Source organism: Anolis carolinensis, chromosome 5 (assembly GCF_035594765.1).
Source record: "Anolis carolinensis isolate JA03-04 chromosome 5, rAnoCar3.1.pri, whole genome shotgun sequence".
Taxonomy (NCBI): Eukaryota; Metazoa; Chordata; class Lepidosauria; order Squamata; family Dactyloidae; genus Anolis; species Anolis carolinensis.
This window is the reverse complement of record NC_085845.1, coordinates 50,237,184-50,255,972: the sequence shown is the minus strand read 5'-3', so window position 1 is coordinate 50,255,972 and position 18,789 is coordinate 50,237,184. Positions and strand designations below refer to the sequence as shown.

The following is an 18,789-nucleotide window of genomic DNA, read 5'->3' as shown; positions in this document are numbered from 1 at the left end:
ATAGTATCTTTGAAAGAAAAGTCTTATGTGTACTTCATCACATTCTTTCTCTGTTAGTCTCAAAGCTATTACAAAATCTCTTTGCACAGTAATCCAGATTAATATAGGAGCCACGGTGGTGCAATGGGTTAAACCCTTGTGCCAGCTGAACTGCTGACCTAAAGGTTGGGTTGCTGACCTAAAGGTTGGTGGTTTGAATCCATGAGATGGGGTGAGCTCCCATCTGTCAGCTCTAGCTTGTGGGGACATGAGAGAAGCCTCCCAGCAGGATGGTAACATATCCAGGTGTCCCCTGGGCAACGTCTCTGTAGATAGCCAATTCTCTCATAGCAGAATCAACTTGCAGTATGTCCTCAAGTTGCTTTTGACACGATTAAAAAAATCAGAGCTATGTCTCTGAATACTGTTTTCATCAAGTATTTCTAATATATCAAAATATCACGTGGAGAAGATGTCAGTTGAGTATAGCCTTTAACATTTCACAGATGAAAACCAGGACACATGTGCCCAAGCAACAGCAAAGTGGTTAAGAGGGCAATAGTTGTTAATAACAAAGAACCAGAAAGCTAAGGGAGACTGCGGCAGTTTGCTTTTGCCTGAGCCCAAAAGGAATTGGAAGTAAGCTGTTGACAAAGGGAGAAAGTGGGAGGAGAGAGAAACTGACATTTTTAAAACAACTGAAAAAGTGAAAGAACAGGATTAATTGGGACTGTCCCTGCCAAGTGGCAGCAGTTGGAGAATATGGACAGGATGTCAGAAAGAACAGCAATTGACTCTTTCCTAGGCACACATGTTGGTGTATGTGTGCTGTGAAGAAATTCCACTGGGGTAGCATGTACATTAGGTATGGGGAATCTTTGGCCTTCTAGTTGTTACTCAGTTCCCATACACCTTAATGGAGCCGCAGCTGCGCAATGGGTTAAACCCTTGTGCTGGCTGAACTGCTGACCTGAAGGTTGCCATTTCAAATCCGTGAGACAGGGTGAGCTCCCATCTGTCAGCTCTAGCTTGCAGGGATATGAGAAAACCCTCCCAGCAGGATGGTAACACATCCGGGCGTTCCCTGGGCAACGTCTCTGTAGCCAATTCTCTCACATCAGAAGCACTTCTGACATGATAAAAAATATTGCTTTTTTATTGCTTCTGACATGATAAAAATAAAATAATAATAATAATAAATTAATAAACCCTAACCACTGTCTCTGCTGGCAGGGGCTAATGCTGGCATGGGCAAACATTGCCCTTCCAGGTGTTTTGGACTTCAACTCCCAGAAATCCCAGCCAGTTTACCAGCTGTTAGGGATTGTGGGAGTTGAAGTCCAAAACACCTGGAGAGCTGAAGTTTGCTCATGCCTGAGTTAATGGGAGCCAACAACAACTGGAGGAATGCCTGGTATAGATCAACAGAAGCAGCTCTTGGACAGACAGAAAAGCACAAGGGAAACTACAGATCAAGATTTGATGGATCCAAAATATAGAAAAACTTCTTAGTGATTAGACCTTTTGAATTCTGTAGCAATTTAAAAGCATGTGATTACGGACACACACCACTTCCTTTAACAAAGAAAGCTAATGTGATAACATAAACATTTGAAGTGCACCTCCATTTTATATCCTGTCCCCAGCTTTCAACAATGGTTATGGTGATATATTAACAGGAGACTAGGCTACAGATTAAAAATAACACTAGCAGTAGTAGAAATAATTTACTCATTTTTTTTGGTTGGCTGGGAACTCCATAACTTTCTATGCTTGTCCTGGGTTCATGATCTTTCATTGTTGCTTGTGAGTGTCATGGTTAGACTATGTGTAGACCTTTCACCTTAAGCCTTTTGTTAAAAGATTTGTTTGTTGCTATTTAATATAGAATAGTGTTGGGACTTTTTGGCACACAGGCAATAAACATGGAGAATGCAGACATGCACTTGAATCCTAATGTCACTTTTAACAATATTGTTGATAAAGCATTAAGCTATTTCTTAAGTAAGTGTCAAATTTCAGAAGATTTTTTTAAAAAAAAATTGAATAAGGAAAATGCATATCTTTAACTAAAAACCATTTCTATTGTAACATTTGAGATAGGAACTGTCAGATTCCATACTAAGGGAGATTTTCTGTGTTTCTCAACCTGTGGGTCCCCAGATGTTTTAGCCTTCAACTCCCAGAAATCCTAACAGCTGGTAAACTGGCTGGGATTTCTGGGAGTTGTAGGTCAAAACACCTGGAGACCCACAGGTTGAGAACCACTGAGCTACAGGCTTAAAAAGTTGCATTAACTGGGTTGTTGTATGTCTTTCGGGCTGTGTGGCCATGTTCCAGAAGTATTCTCTCCTGACGTTTCGCCCACATCTATGGCAGGCATCCTCAGAGGTTGTGAGGTATGGAACATGGCCACACAGCCCGAAAGACATACAACAACCCTGTGATCCCGGCCATGAAAGCCTTCGACAACACGTTGCATTAAGTATTTCTTCACGTCACTTGAGCATTGCTGCTGTTCTTCCCCCCTGCAATAGTTTTATATTGCTTTTGTTGCAATGTTTACTATCTGAGTGTGTGTGCGAGAGAACAAGAGATGTTTTTAATCTGTATTTTGGACTATTTCCATTTTGAACCAAATGACTGAATTAGTGCCACAAGCCTCCGTCACGCCCTCCAAACAAGTGCATAATTCTCTGACAAACACCTTCAAGTTGTGCAGTGAGATTTCCCAATAAAGAGTTCGAAGCTAATAGGAACAAATCCAACAGCAGATTCAGACTTGTTGGCCTTTAAATATTAAAAAAGGCAAACCTAGCCAGAAACTAGGGATGGAGGAAATGCCTTAGCCAGGCTGTTTCTATACCATGTTTCAAAGAGAAGAGTTATGCTGTTTGGCATTTTAACACTCTAAGCTTTGCTTTGTTTTTTTTCCAAGCTCAAATTACTATATGTTCTGCTTATGAAGGAAAATGTGTGTGAAAAGCCACTGGAGATTATGGAATGTGACAACAGGTGACCTTAAAATTCACAGTTCTACTCAAAAAACTATATTCTTTTGACCTTGATGTTTACTAAGCAGCAAAGTACTCAGTTTGCCCCATTGTTCTACCCTTTCTGATTATACTTGGAAGCATATTTCAGACATTTTAAAAAAATGTTTGCAATTCTGTTTTGATTGGAGAACTCAGCAGTTATTTGTGAAATATTTAAGTGATTTCATTCAGTTATCTTCTTCCCCAATTTGTCTGAAGTTGCCATCTGATCTTGATAGAATTCAATACCTAAAGTCTCCTTGTATCTCCTCAGCAGTTCACTGTATGGCCCTGGGCTGCCTCTGATAAGACCTGTTTTGGGATATATTTGACCTGTTGATTCCAAAAATGGCACTTGTTTCCCTCTATCAGCTCTAGTTTTTGTGATACGGAACATATGCCATCTACCTGTCACCATCTGCTCACCCAAAGAAAACTATGATAACCATATCTAAGAAGCTAAAGTTGATGTGGTCTATCCAATGCAATTTTCTGAATCAGTGCCCCAAATAATCCCCCAAACAGACCTATAAACCAAGACACCAGGAAAAAAATAATGGTAAGCCAGATGGGCTACTCAGATCTATGAAGCCAATTAGACCAGATCAGCTTTGGGAGCATGAAGAGGTGTGAAGCAGGTGTTGGTACATTTGTTTTACTATTATATTGCCATATCCTGTGTTGAGTAATTTGGGTATTTGAGGAGATATGCCCCACTTACTAGTTATGGTGGCTGTTATGTTACCACTGACCAGAAATGGTGTGGCTCTGAATACCAGATGTTGGAGAACTCTTTATGGTTTGTGGACTCCTTACATCATCTTCCATACAAATGAGACATTGGGAGGGCTACTATAGTTATTATGTTCTAGTACGAAGGTGTGGATATAGTTAAACTTCATTTGTCTAGCCAGAATACCGGGAGATGCCGTCTAACAACATGTGGAGAGCCACATGATTTCCACCCATGTTCTAAATTTAGGTAGTAGTAATAATAATAATAATACTTTATTTGTACCCTGTCCTATTTCCCTAAGGGGACTCAGGGCAGTTTCCAACAAAAGCAACAAAATGGCAAACATTCAATGCCGAAAACTTGGCACACAAACCCAACATGGTCAACAGTGCATACAGGCAGGGCTTGGTGGTGATTGTCCTTGCCACATGGGAGTTGTAATTCACCCTTCCCCAGAGAACCCAGCCGACATCGGATCAGGACCAAATTTGGCACACAGATCCAACATGGTCAAGTGTGCATACAGGCAGGGTTTGGGGGTGATTGTTCTTGGCACATGGGAGTTGTAGTTCACACTTATCCAGAGAGCACTGAAACCAGCTGACATTGGATCTGGACCAAACTAGTAGTCCCAAGTCGTACCTCTTGGCATCCCAAAACTAATTTCAGAAAGGTGGTCTATATTTGTGTGATCAACCAAGCATGCATTTGTTACTTTTCTTAAGTATGTATTTATTTTCTTTCAAAAAACACCAAATTAAGTGTTCTGCTCCGGCATGTGACCTCAACCAGACTGTCAAATGAGATTACAATGGAAATACTGGAAATATAGCACAAAGCCCATAAATGGGAACTTTATTAAACTAGCAAGTAAACTCAGAAATGTATAAATGGTCCTTTAAATACATCCAGTTCATTTTTACACATACTTATATAGAAATTTACTTACAGTCTCCAAACATGTAACATTTAAATTATTTTCTCTTTTCAAGCTTACTACCATCAAAAGGTAATAAAAATCCACCACCTGCTTTCGCAGATGAGCACAAAAAAAGTTGTACAGGCAAGGCCAAATGGACAGAGTACTGCATTTAGCATATGGACACTGGCTAGTTTGTAAAACCAAAGGCAAAATGATTCTGTCCAAAAGCTTATTACTATATGAAGAGTGTGAAGCCAACTATCAATCACATGGGAAGTGATCAATTGTTTCATGGCCACAAGAGCATTACAATGCTGGTATACTTTTCTAGGAAGGAGTTTTTGAAACCATTTCTAAAATGGAAAGGGGGGGGGAGATATGAGCCCTTAACAGAAATAGTAAAATTGCTCAGTGAAAATTTAGTGAAAATTTAAAGTCAATTGTCACAACTGGGTAAGTGGCTTGCTATGACTGATACACTGTGTTAGGTCAAAGGAAACCAAGTGGGAAGAGTGCTGGAGACAAGGTTGCATAACCAACTCAGTATTGTTTGCTCAAATATTTTCTACTGCAAGATTTTTTTTAAAAAAAAGCTTTTCCTAAATGAATAAGATGGCAGCTATTTAAATAAAAGACTAAAAAGCAATGGCTGATGTCCCCACCTACAAATATTTACCTGGAAAGGAACCAAAGGGAAGGCAAGAACGTGTAGCAACAGGGTTCTCCGCATCCTTTGCATTTTAGCCTGACCGTTTTGCAATGAACTATTTTTCAATATTAAAAAAAGCTTATCAAAAAGTTTAAAAATAGTGTTAAAATCCACATGTGAAGCAAATAAAGCTTACTGTACAAAAAAAGCCTTCTGTCATGCATAAAAGGAACCTGCATATTGCATGCCAACAGTCATTTTGACAAAGAAAGGAGGCAGCAGGGAAACCAAAGGCTCTTTGTCGTTAGAGCCATAGCAGCATTTCAAGTCATTTGACAGTAGTTAAAAACCAGTGGAAACAAGAATTGGCAGGGAAAGTGCTGTATGAAAAGTTGCAGCCCTCATATGTTTTAAACTGCATTATTTGTGATGTGTATTATAAATATGGCACTTCTGTATACCAAAGGCTGGCAGGTTTGCAGGTGAGTGACCTGGAAGTCAAGTCACCTGTAGTCATTTCCCCTAAACTACTATTTGTGGTTTCTGAAAGTCATAACGTTCAGTTAACCCTCCTAATTCCAGCACCAGTCAGTTCACTGATTATGCTATCTGTCCCTGCAAAGCAGTTCTTCCGCACTCATGGAGAATAAATCTTCTGCCCAGCAGAGTTTCCCCTTCTTCCTACATACACATACAACTTAAATTCTTCAGATGAGGTCAAAACCCCATCCCTCCCTCAAACAGCAGTGTCCTAGTTTACTATTTGTAAGCCAGCGGTGCTGTGTATCTGTCCAACTGCCAGCAATGGACTCTGCAACATACCCAAACCTATTCTTGGACCCAAAGAATTTAAATGACCCATATCTCACTGTTTCCCCCAAAACAGAAGTTCATTTTGCATTTTCAGAAAAGAGGAGTTATTTCATAACTGGCCATAATCCCCTACCTCTGCTTTCCTTTCTTTTCATTAGACAAAAGCATCCATTTAGTGCAGTCTTCCCCATCCGGATCTCTGGGCCCCATACTCTACTCATCTCAAACCAGCAGAGAAGTCAAGCTGGTCTGGGGACAATAGAGGATGAGAGCCGCCACCACATAAAGGAAGACGGGGCACCAGGCTGAGGAAGACTTGCCTTAGCATGTAAAATGCATGTAGAGGTACTATCATCCAAAAGCAAGGAAACTTTGCTACAGCTATCCCATCACAGTAGTTTTGAATACATTCAATTCAGACCTACAGCAGGATCCACACAATGTACCTTAACTTGAATGTAATGCTATTAATACAACATTACAGTCTGGATATTCCACAATGGAAATATTCAGTGTTGAAAAGTTCATTTTCACATTCTATATTGCCAAACCATACAATCCCCTTTTATTTTCAAAAGTGATTCAGTAGTTTTCCTATTGCAGTTTGGTTTTCATCTTTACATTGAAGGGATGCCGATCTTTCCATTATTATTTGTTCCCTTAGCATGGGCTCGGCTTTAACACTTAGAAGCTCACTGCTGTCAGTGTTCCTTTTGATCATTCTAGCACTGTTGGCCCTTTTCAATGTGCTTCCACCATTTTCCTTTGGATTAGCATCATCGGAAGCTGCTGTTATTCTCATCCTTGGCAACCTTTGAGACAAAGACCTTGTGAGGGCTGGAGCTTTGGTAGCTGGTGGCAAATCCACCTTTGTGCATTTGGAAGAAGAGGCCACTGTGTTCCTTGCAAAGCTTGGGACGGGAGCTGGAGTCTTTGGAGCAGCGACTGTTGTGCTTTTAACTTCTGTAGGTGACTGCGGTTTGGGCACAGAGCGGCACATTTTGGTTTCATCATTTTTTGACTTGGGAATGTATCTGACCGGTTTAGAGCTTGGCTTTTTGAAGGAGCCTTTCTGCTGAAGTGGCTCCCTCTCAAAATGGCCACTGCTAGAAGCTGCTGTTCCCCGCTGGAATTTTGGTTCCTCTACAGATATGCTCTGCCTATACTGAGGTTTTGGCACAACATCAGTGATGCCCCTGATGGAGTTGCGCCGTGACAGCCGAGTTTCGGCTACACTAGTGTCTCGAGGTGCTGGCTTGGGCTCCGGCTTTTTTGTACAAGTAGGAGGAGCTGCTTTAGTTGACCTGGAAATAGGTACCACTTTCCTCATGCTTGCATTCTCTGATGTGTTCAGAGTTCTGACAGGTCTGGGGTGATTTGGAGGATTAGTGGCAGGCTTTGTCGTACCTGGAGATTTCTCTTTTAGAGAATTTCTCTTTGGTCCGAATCCATCTTTGCCTTTTCCTGATTTTTCCTTCGGAAGACCAGGCTTGCTGCCAGAGTCTTCTTTATCATTAGAAAAGGAGCTCAGACCATCATCTGTTTGCACATTGCTCATAAGAGGAGCCATGGCACCATTATTCCTGTTCACTTTGTTGACACCTAGCTTTGGATTATTTTCTTCAGACTGATCAAGTGTCAAAGAATGATCAGATATGTCTGATACACCAAAACCTGGTCTTTGTGCCTTAATTCCTGAAATATTGCCTGAGGAGCTGGGACTATTAATGCTGGGCCTTGGAGCTTCATTAGCATAACGTGCCACTTTGGTAGCTTGCTCATCCTTATGTGGAGCCTCTTTAGACTTCCTGTAGGCTGGTACTGGACGAGTTGCTGGATCAAGACGGCATAAGCTTGAGTCGTCCATTGTCTCCAGATCTCCTGCGCCAACTTCAAAATTAACCTCAGATGGGTCATCCATATCATTTACTTCACTGAAGTCAAACTTCTGCAGACCTGGAACAAATTCACTCTCTTCATAAGATACATCCCAGGGGGGTGTATCTGCAGCTTCCATACAAGGCACATTGTAGTTGTCATTACCAGCACCATCTTCATTATTACAGAAGTTAGCATGGGCACCATCTAACACCTCTAGGTCATCTATGCGATCAGACTGAGGTGGAGGAGATGGGAAGTAACTGCAGCCCATGTGTTCTTCAGATGCTTGATTTAAATGCAAGTCAGTCACATTGGGATCTCCAGGTTCTTTAGATTCAATCCAAGCTACAGTTGCTCTGGTCTGACAAGCATGTGCACGAGGAAGGCTATTGGACTTGTTTGGATCTTCACCCTTTGAGGTCTCTAGGAAAGTCAAGAGCTCCCTGTCTGCAGTGATGCCCAAAGAATGACGGGAGCGCCTGATGCTGGCATTTCTGTAGGAAGGGCTCTGGGGTCTGTGCTGCAAGAAGGGTAGAAATTCTTCTAGCCCTCTCTTTGTCAGTGTCCCAACGTCACTTTCGCTGCTGCTCCTGCCAAAAGCCCCAAGATCACCAGCAACCCATGATCGTCGTTTCTCCTCCAACTCCTTTAATCGCTGGAGCTGCTGAAGTTCATGGGCCTCTCTTTCCTTGTTCTCCTGTTTCAAGACAAAGAAGAAGAGAAACATCCAACATTTTAAATGAGTGGATTGTTAGCATGTAAAACAAATACACACTTCTAAACCCATCCTCCTGACTCTTCCATGTCAGAAATCTTTAGCCCTCCAGATGTTTTGGACTACAACTCTACATCCCTTTATCCATTGGGCAGGCTGGCTGGTGCTGAAAACTTCTGGAAGAATCATAGATCTAAATCAGTGGTTCTCAACCTGTGTGTCCCAGATGTTTTGGCCTTCAACTCCCAGAAATCCTAACAGCTGGTAAACTGGCTGGGATTTCTGGGAGTTGTAGGCCAAAACACCCGGGGATCCACAGGTTGAGAACCACTGATCTAAATGGTCATACTACCACCTGACATTATATTTTTTTAAGTCTTCTGAAAGATACACTCCCTAGAGAAGCTTAAAAGTCCACATCTATGTGTTCCAAGGCAAGCATGTTTGGTCTAGTAACAAAGACCTCAGACTCTACTACAGGCCTGTACAATATGTGGTCCGTGGGCTGGACGTGGCCTGCAAAGGGCTTCCCTGCTGTTTGTGGAAGGAGCTGGGCTTCTCCTTCACTGACTGGTATGGAGGAATGCTCACACCATTCCTATGGAAAGGTGGAAGGCAGGCATGGGAAGAGCCAACCAGTGAAGCGGGCAAGCAGAGAGACAGGGAGGAGTGGCCCGCAGAATTTTTAAAAATATATTGGCCCTTTACTACTGTCAAATTGTAAAGTCCTGCTCTACTAGATACTTCTCTTTTATATGCACAACAATTTGGAATATCAAAATTGGAATGCATTTTAGGAATGCTAGAAAATGTACAATAGGTATATCACAGTGGTTCTCAATCTGTGGGTCCCCATATGTTTTGGCTGTCAACTCCCAGAAATCCTAAAAGCTGGTAAACTGGCTGGGATTTCTGGGAGTTGTAGGCCAAAACACCTGGGGACCCACAGCTTAAGAACTACTGGTATCAGCTTCATGATGCTAGCCAGAAGTTGAGAGCCATATATATGTGACCATTTAGATTAAAGGAGACAAACACTCTTCAGTACACAAAGCTGTCTCCAAACATGTTTCCTATTGTCATTATAAAAGCATGGCAAAGATTGCATTGTTTTCATGCCACAGGCACAGAGGTTAATCACAGAGCCATCTGTGGTCTATTTCTAGACAGCGGTGGAACCTCTTCCCGACCCCACCCAAAACTAAGTGGATCTGCTCAGGAAATGGACCTAATAATTTCCTCCCTCATTTAATCACAATACAAATTAAACAAGAGGTGTGAATATTTCTGCCAGGAAAGCAAGAGGAAGCTCTAAACAGTGTCCATCAGAGAGGCCAGTTTAAATACCCATAATTTTGTAAAATATTTAAGGAAGCAAAACATGTGCCCTGAATGTGGAGAAAGACAGCCTGTTTTAAATTTGGGGTGGCAAGTGTCTCACAAAATATGTAGCCTTATTCTACTGCATCACAGGAAAAAATATTAACAATATAAAATGAATTGTTGTAATTTTTCCGGTCTGTATGGCCATGTTCCTGAAACATTCTCTCCTGATATTTCACCCACATCTATGGCAGTTATTCTCAGAGGTTTTGAGGACCTCACAACCTCTGAGGATGCCTGTCATAGATGTGGGTGAAATATCAGGAGAGAATGTTTCAGGAACATGGCCATACAGCCCGGAAAAATCACAGCAACCCAGTGATTCCAGCCATTAAAACCTTTGGCAACAATATAAAATGAGTTGACTGTGAACCAGTTTAATTTTCTAACAACTAAAAGGCATTGTTGGATTTTCTAGGAAACGTATTCTTACCTTAATTGCTTTGCTGAACCGTAAGCAAAAGTCCCTGAATATCTGGAAGCACTCATCCAACTTCATAGTTTCCTTATCCTCACACAAGAAATCCATAAGGGCATGAGCTTCCTTCAGCAGGTCTCGCTTCCAATGTTCCAACTCTTTAAGTTCTTTTACAGCAAACTGCAAATAAAGGCAAAATACACTTCAGATTCTAAGATTGTTGAATGCTCTGGTTGTAATAGGTTGTTTACACGTGTGCTAATTTCAGCATAAATGAAATTCAGGATTAACATATGGGTAGATACCACACAACTGGGGAACTGAAACTGGCATAACATAAGCTTAGCTGCCATTGCTGTACATATGCGCCTTTCATCCCTCCACTCAAACAGGTTTTGTAGATAAGCCTGCAAGACCAGTTTATTACAAATAATAATGGGATAAGTATCCACTTCTCAAGTAATAATGTCTATATACTGCTACCTCAATTGTACCGTATCCTGAAGGGCAAAGCATTAACGGGATCAAAGGAAGAAAAAAACACCCCCTCACATTTCAGTAAAGAGAGATGGGGGAAATGCCCAAGTATCCATATGCATTTCCAATAAGGTGAAAAGCAATAAACAGCTAGTTTAAATAAAAATGTATGATGCAGGGACAGCCAGACCAGATTGTTTATTGGCAAATGCAGAATGCATATACAATACAACTAGTTTTCCAAAGCCTTTTCTTAAAAAAACAAGTAGCTAGATTGTTAAAGTAGAATGATGCAACATGTTTATTCTATTACATAAATCAAAAGGTGCAAAATAAATGTGATGTGGCAGCTAAAAAAGCCAATGGGATCTTGGCCTGCATAAATAGGAGTCTAGTGTCTAGATCCAGGGAAGTCATGCTACCCCTCTCTTCTGCCTTGGTCAGACCACAACTGGAATACTGTATCCAATTCTGGGCACCACAGTTGAAGGGAGATGTTGACAAGCTGGAAGGTGTACAGAGGAGGGCAACTAAAATGATCAAGGGTCTGGAGCAGGGGTCCTCAAACTTTTTAAGTCGAGGGCCGATTCACAGTCCCTCAGACTGTTGGGGGGCCGGACTATGATGGAATAGTCCAAAATTAGTGTTGTTGTTGTTGTTGTTGTTGTGTGCCTTCAAGTCATTTCAGACTTAAGTCAACCCTAAGTCTAAACCAGGGGTCCTCAAACTTTTAAAGCAGAGGGCCGGTCCACAATCCTTCAGACTGTTGAGGGGCCGAATGATCATTTGAAGAAAAAAAAAATGAACAAATTCCTATGCACACTGCATATGTCTTATTTGTAGTGCAAAAACAACAACAACAACAACAAAAGAAAAATACAATATTTAAAAATAAAAACAATTTTAACCAATTCAAACCGATCAGGATTTCAATGGGAAGTGTGGACCTGCTTCTGGCCAACAAGATAGTCAAGTTAATTAGGATGATTGTTGTTGTGTGCCTTCAAGTCATTTCAGATTTTGGGCGAGCCTAAGCCAAAATTTATTTATTTATTATTTATTTATTTACTACATTTATATTCTGTCCTTCTCACCCCGAAGGGGACTCAGAGCGGCTTACAATTTATATCTATATACAATATATAATTATTTGCGGACCAAAAGGTGCCAGGTTCAAATCCCGGGAGCGGAATGAGTGCCCGCTGTTAGCCCCAGCTCCTGCCAACCTAGCAGTTCGAAAACATGCCAATGTGAGTAGATCAATAGGTACTGCTCCGGCGGGAAGGTAATGGCGGTCCATGCAGTCATGCCGGCCACATGACCTTGGAGGTGTCTATGAACAACGCCGGCTCTTCGGCTTAGAAATGGAGATGAGCACCAACCCCCAGAGTCGGTCACGACTGGACTTAATGTCGGGGAAAACCTTTACCTTTACCTTACAATATATTATATTATTAGCATATAACAATATTAGCATTATATATTACTATATTGAATTATAGCACTATATTGTAATATTATTAGTAATACTACATGTAATATATAATATATAATTAATATTATTATATGGTATTATTATTAGTATTACATTGTAATATTTCTATCAATATTATATGTATATACAATATTATATTATTAAAACTGATATAAAAATATTATAGTATAAAACTGAGGGCAGGGGCCAGGTAAATGACCTTGGAGGGCCGCATCCGGCCCCCGGGCCTTAGTTTGGGGACCCCTGGTCTGGAGAATAAGCCTTATGAGGAGAGGCCTAAAGAGCTGGGCATGTTTAGCCTGTAAAAGAGAAAGCTGAGAGGAGACATGATAGCCATGTATAAATATGTGAGGGGAAGTCATAGGGAGGAAGGAGCAAGCTTGTTTTCTGCTGCTCTGGAGACTAGGACACAGACCAACAGCTTCAAACTTCAAAATAGCATTCAAAGCACCCCCAACAGATGGCCATGCAGCCTCTGTTTAAAAGCCTTCACTACACTCCAGGGCAGAGAGTTCCACTGCTGAACCGCTCTCACAGTTAGGAAGTTCTTCCTAATGTTTGGGTGGAATCTCCTTTCCTGCCATAGACATTGGTGAATGTGATGAGTCATGGGCCATGTAGTCCCATTCCTGGCACTGTAGTGCCAGATGAAGAGGAAAACTTGGGTTTTTCACCGTCTCAGTCAGATTTGGAATTTTCCCAGCCAGATTTGGGAACCTTGCACCTGCAAGAGATTTGTCTTCCAGAAGTCTGTCAAACAAGCCCTGAGCCTAAATCTCCTGTGTTTTCTCGCCACGAGTTTTGTAAACAACAGAGGGGAGTTCAAGCAGCGTCTCGCAGGAGTGCTAGGATAGCTGCTAAGTATTCAGCTGATTAAGCCTGCTTTCCATGGGAAACTTTAAGGAGTCATGCATCTGGACTCAGAGATTAGCTTTCGTTTCTGGTTCCCCAGAGAACTGCTCTTTGGTGGGAAAACTAGACCCTATTTAGGTGTTTTGCCCACAAAGGGTTCTTGCGGAGTCAATTCGTCAGCTACGGGAGTAAGTTGTGTGTGGACAGCGCGCTCCTGTTTCCAAGCCTTCGTTCCCGTTTTCAGCCTTGTTTACCTCCACGGATCTTGCCTTGTTTCCTAGGACTTAGCCTTGTTTTTCCAGGACTCAGCCTTGCCTTGTTTCCCGGATTTTGCCAAGTAATTCCACGGATCTTGTCCTTGCTTCTCGTTCCTTGCTGCCTTGTACCAAGCCTTGTTTCAAGTTACTCCATAGCCTCGCTCAAGTTTCATGGACTAACGGACCTTGTCATCTCCCCTCACTTTGCCTGGCAAAGTGAGTGTTTCGGTTATTGGATTACAACTTTGGACCTTAATATTTCATATTGGACATTGTTTCTTTGGACTAATTTTGACCTTTCCTGAAAGGTCTAATTCTGGACTAATTTCTACACTTGTTTTTATTAACTTTATATACTCCTTCAATAAAGATATTAGATAGATTCTGGCCTCTGTGTATGGTTATTGGTGCTCTGCAGCCTGGGTCTTGACAGTTTGACTCCGCCACCCTAAGCACCAATTAACCTAGGCCAGAATGTCTACCGGAGCCGGACCGGGAGGTCAGCCACTCAGCTACACCATCGACAAGGAGGAAGTGGACCGCATCCGTGATAAGCTCAATGCGCAGGAGGGAGAAATAAAGGGGTTGAAGGAACGCGGAATCCGTCTCCCGGCCTTGGCATTGCCAACCAAGTTTTCTGGAGAAGCTTCTAAGGTTCATGTTTTCCGTCGCCAATGCCAGGCTTATCTAGAGGCCCGCAATGCCGAGTTCCCCCAAGAAGACATCAAAGTGGCGTGGATCTACAGCCTTTTAGACGGGCCAGCGGCCAACTGGGCGACGGCACTGTTCGACCAAGTTTCCCCGCATCTAAGATCAGCGCAACACTTCTTGGATCACATTAAGGCGACTTGGGGGATCGAAGACAATTTGGAGGCAGCCGGCCATAAACTCCGGCGCCTCTCTCAGGGGGACAGACCCTTGTCCCAGTACATAGCCGAGTTCCGAGTGCTGGCCCACAGCACCGGATGGAATGATATAGCCCTCAGAGGACAATTCCGGGAGGGTCTCAACATCGAGATGTTGGAGGAAATTTCCAAGGTGGATCCCCCCCACTCTCTTGAAGCACTCATTGATCAATGTTTACGAGCTGAAGTCATGCTGGCCAACAGAAAACAATGGGTCCGAGGCCAGAGCGGTAGAGCTGGGGTGAAACCTCCCGCTCCCACCAGCGTCCAGCCGCGTCCAGCATGGAGACCCCCACCACCAGCCCCATACCCCAGAGGGAGCGAGGAGGTGCCGATGCAGTTGGGCAATGTGCGTCCCAGGTTAGACGCCGCCGAGAAGGCCCGCCGCCAACGCCTAAATCTCTGTTGGTACTGCGGAAACGGGGGCCACTTCGCCAGAGAGTGCCCAGCCAAAGGGAAGCCCGCCGCCCGTCTGGCGGCGGCGTCCTCCACGGAGACGAAGACGTCTGAGGCGGCTGGCGCACAGCCGGCGGGGGAAGCCAGCGACCGGGAGTAGAGAGGCTCGCCAACCCGGTCAAAAAACCCACTCAAGAGCCGCCAACTGGGGTCCTGTTTCTTCTAGTGGTCACCTTGTGGTCAGCAAAAAAAGGACCCGTCATGGTCCATGCCATGATTGACTCAGGAGCCACAAACAATTTCATTGATAGAGAGTATGCCGACTCTCTGGGATTACAATATCATGACTTCAAGAACGCCCGTGTGGTGCAAGCCATCGATGGCCGCCCCCTCAAGACGGGCCCCGTAAGCCAGTGGTCGGAACCCACCAGAATGTGGATAAGGGAACATATGGAAGAGATTTCCTTCTTTGTTACCGAGGTTCCCCATTTCCCTGTGATTTTGGGTATTCCATGGCTGACACTTCACGACCCAAGCATCTCCTGGTCCAACAGGGAACTGCAGTTTGCTTCAAAATATTGCCAAAACCATTGCCTTGTAGCCAAGGTCTGCCATGCCACAGACACTGAACCCATTATCACCTTGCCCAAGAAGTACTCAGAATATTGGGATGTATTCAATGAAAAAGAGGCCGAGAGATTACCCCCACATAGACCTTATGACTGTGCCATTGACTTGGTGGAGGGGGCCCCGATCCCGCGAGGACATCTCTACTCCCTGACTGAACCGGAGCAAGAAGCTCTCAGGGAGTTCATAGAGTCAAACCTTCGCAAGGGATTCATCAGACCCTCTCAATCCCCAGCCGCTTCCCCAGTGATGTTTGTGAAAAAGAAGTCAGGGGATTTACGCTTGGTGGTGGACTATAGAGCATTGAACAATATCACTAAGCGGAACAGCTATCCCCTGCCCTTAATCTCGGACCTACTAGACCGACTTCGAGGAGCCAAGGTCTACACCAAGCTGGATCTTCGGGGGGCGTATAATCTAGTTCGCATCAGAGAAGGGGACGAGTGGAAGACCGCCTTCCAGACTAAATTCGGATTATTCGAGTCCCGAGTTATGAATTATGGATTATGTGGAGCTCCCGCAACGTTCCAGCATTTTGTCAATGACATCTTTCAGGATTATCTAGATCGGTTCTTGATCATCTACCTGGACGATTTTTTGGTGTTTTCTAGATCACAATCAGAACATGAGAACCACGTCAGAATGGTGTTACAACGATTGCGGGATCATGGACTTTATGCCAAGCTGGAAAAATGTGCTTTTGATCTACAAGAGGTAGATTTCCTGGGGTACCGCGTCTCGCCACTAGGGCTCTCCATGGACCCGGCAAAGGTTTCAGCAGTATTGGAATGGCGGGCGCCCACCAACAAGAAAGAGGTGCAACGATTCTTGGGGTTCGCGAACTACTACCGCAAGTTCATTTCAGACTTTGCCCGCTGGTCTGACCCAATCACCAGCTGCATCCGTGGGAAACAGCCCTTCCGCTGGACAGATCAAGCAGAGAAAGGGTTCCAGCAACTAAAGAAATTATTCACGTCCCAGCCAATCCTTCAGCATCCAGATCCTGAAACCCTTTTTGTCGTGCAGGCGGACGCCTCCGATGTGGCAATTGGGGCTGTACTCCTACAACCGGTGGGAGATCATCTTCATCCTTGTGCCTTTTATTCCCGTCAATTGACCGCACCAGAGAGAAACTACACCATTTGGGAAAAGGAACTATTGGCCATAAAGGCAGCCTTTGAAACTTGGAGACATTGGTTAGAAGGGGCCAAATTTCCCATTGAAGTCCATACTGATCATCGGAATCTAGAGCATCTAAGAACTGCCCGCAAGCTAAATCAGAGACAACAACGCTGGGCTTTATTCTTTGAACGTTTTAACTTCCAAATTCATTATGTAACCCCAGCCCAGACCAAACAAGCAGATGCTCTGTCACGGAAACCGGAATACGCTGCAGGGCGCAAGGAGACCTTTGAGTCCCAGCTGCGACAACCCGAGAACTTTGCCACGCTCACAGTGGGAAACACCAAATCCACTCCCATTGAATCAACTCCCTCTACTCCAGGGCCCCTTTGTGCTCAAGAAATCAGGGCTAGTCAGCAAGTAGATGCCTGGGCGCAGGACCAACTTCGCCAAGGACTACATTTTCCCTTTTCGCTTAAGGATGGGCTACTTTGCTATAGAAATCATGTTTACATCCCCCCAGGACCGGGCAGGGAAAAGGCACTTCGTTTGTGTCATGACTGCAAGCCAGCAGGGCATTTCGGGCTATTTAAAACTATGCATTTGATCCTAAGAGATTTCTGGTGGCCCAAGATCCGCAAGGATGTGGAAAAATATGTCAACACCTGCCCAGTATGCCAGCGCTCCAAGACAAGAAGGGAAAAGCCCTCAGGGCTTCTACATCCCCTCCCTACTCCATCCCACCCATGGGAAATAATCTCTGCGGATTTTATAACTGATCTACCACCTTCCTGTGGATTCACCACGATCCTAGTGGTGGTGGACCTTTTCACCAAGTTAGCCCATTTTATTCCCTGTGAAGGCCTTCCCACGGCCAAAGAGACTGCAGATCTATTCCTCCAACATGTTTTCAGATTGCATGGATTGCCCAAGAGTTTGGTCACAGACCGTGGGTCCCAATTCACCTCTCGTTTCTGGAAAGCACTACAAAAACTATTGGGCATAGACTCTCGTTTATCTTCGGCTCATCATCCCCAAACAGATGGGCAAACTGAGCGCACCAATGCCACTTTGGAACAATACCTTCGTTGTTATGTGAATTACCAGCAGGACAATTGGGCTTCCCTGTTATCGCTGTCAGAGTTTGCCTACAACAATGGGGTCCAGGCTTCTACTAAAGAAACCCCGTTCTTTGCAAACTACGGCTTCCATCCACGTTTCTTTCCTCCTGTCATTGAAACCTCAGAAGTTCCCGCAGCAGAGGACTGGCTGCAGGAACTCACAGCGGTGCAACAACTCTTGCTCCAGCAACTAGACCAAGCCAAGGAGGACTATAAACGTCACGCGGACAAACATCGCCAGCCGGGCCCCGAAATCAAGGTAGGAGACCGGGTTCTTCTGTCCACTCGCTTTTTGCCCTCCCATCGCCCTTGCCGGAAGTTAGATGCCCGTTTCATTGGTCCCTATCCAGTGGTGGCGCAACTTAACCCCGTGACTTTCAAACTCCAACTTCCACGCTCTATGCGCATTCATCCAGTGTTCCATCGCTCCCTGCTCCTTCCGGCGGATGGTGTGCGCCCTGATACAGACCGGCCGGCCCCCCCTCCTGTTTGGGTGGATGGGGAGGAGGAGTTTGAGGTTCAGGACATTTTGGATTCTCGCTTTCACCGCCGCCGCCTACAATATCTCATTGACTGGGTGGGTTTTGGCCCCGAGGAACGCTCTTGGGAAGACGCTTCCACAGTCCATGCTCCTGATCTAACCCGCCGCTTCCATCAGACCTATCCCGCCAAGCCGCGGCCTCGCGCCTCGGGGAGAGAGTCCCAGTTTGAGAGGGGGCTTGAGGAGGGGGATAGTGTGATGAGTCATGGGCCATGTAGTCCCATTCCTGGCACTGTAGTGCCAGATGAAGAGGAAAACTTGGGTTTTTCACCGTCTCAGTCAGATTTGGAATTTTCCCAGCCAGATTTGGGAACCTTGCACCTGCAAGAGATTTGTCTTCCAGAAGTCTGTCAAACAAGCCCTGAGCCTAAATCTCCTGTGTTTTCTCGCCACGAGTTTTGTAAACAACAGAGGGGAGTTCAAGCAGCGTCTCGCAGGAGTGCTAGGATAGCTGCTAAGTATTCA

General features: G+C 44.3%; 1 protein-coding gene across 3 annotated transcripts in view; it reads right to left on the bottom strand.

Moving 5' to 3' along the window:
• Positions 1-4,577: 4,577 nt before the first annotated feature.
• Positions 4,578-18,789, bottom strand: part of fhdc1 (FH2 domain containing 1) — a 73,704-nt gene continuing 59,492 nt past the window's right edge. For all 3 annotated transcript variants that reach the window (XM_008111968.3, XM_016994087.2, XM_016994085.2), the window contains exons 11-12: positions 10,547-10,711; positions 4,578-8,712 (exon numbers count right to left, since the gene is read on the bottom strand). In XM_008111968.3, coding sequence (XP_008110175.2) covers positions 6,706-8,712; positions 10,547-10,711 — 2,172 coding nt within the window. In that variant the 3' untranslated portion in view covers positions 4,578-6,705. The remainder of the gene's footprint in view (positions 8,713-10,546; positions 10,712-18,789) is intronic.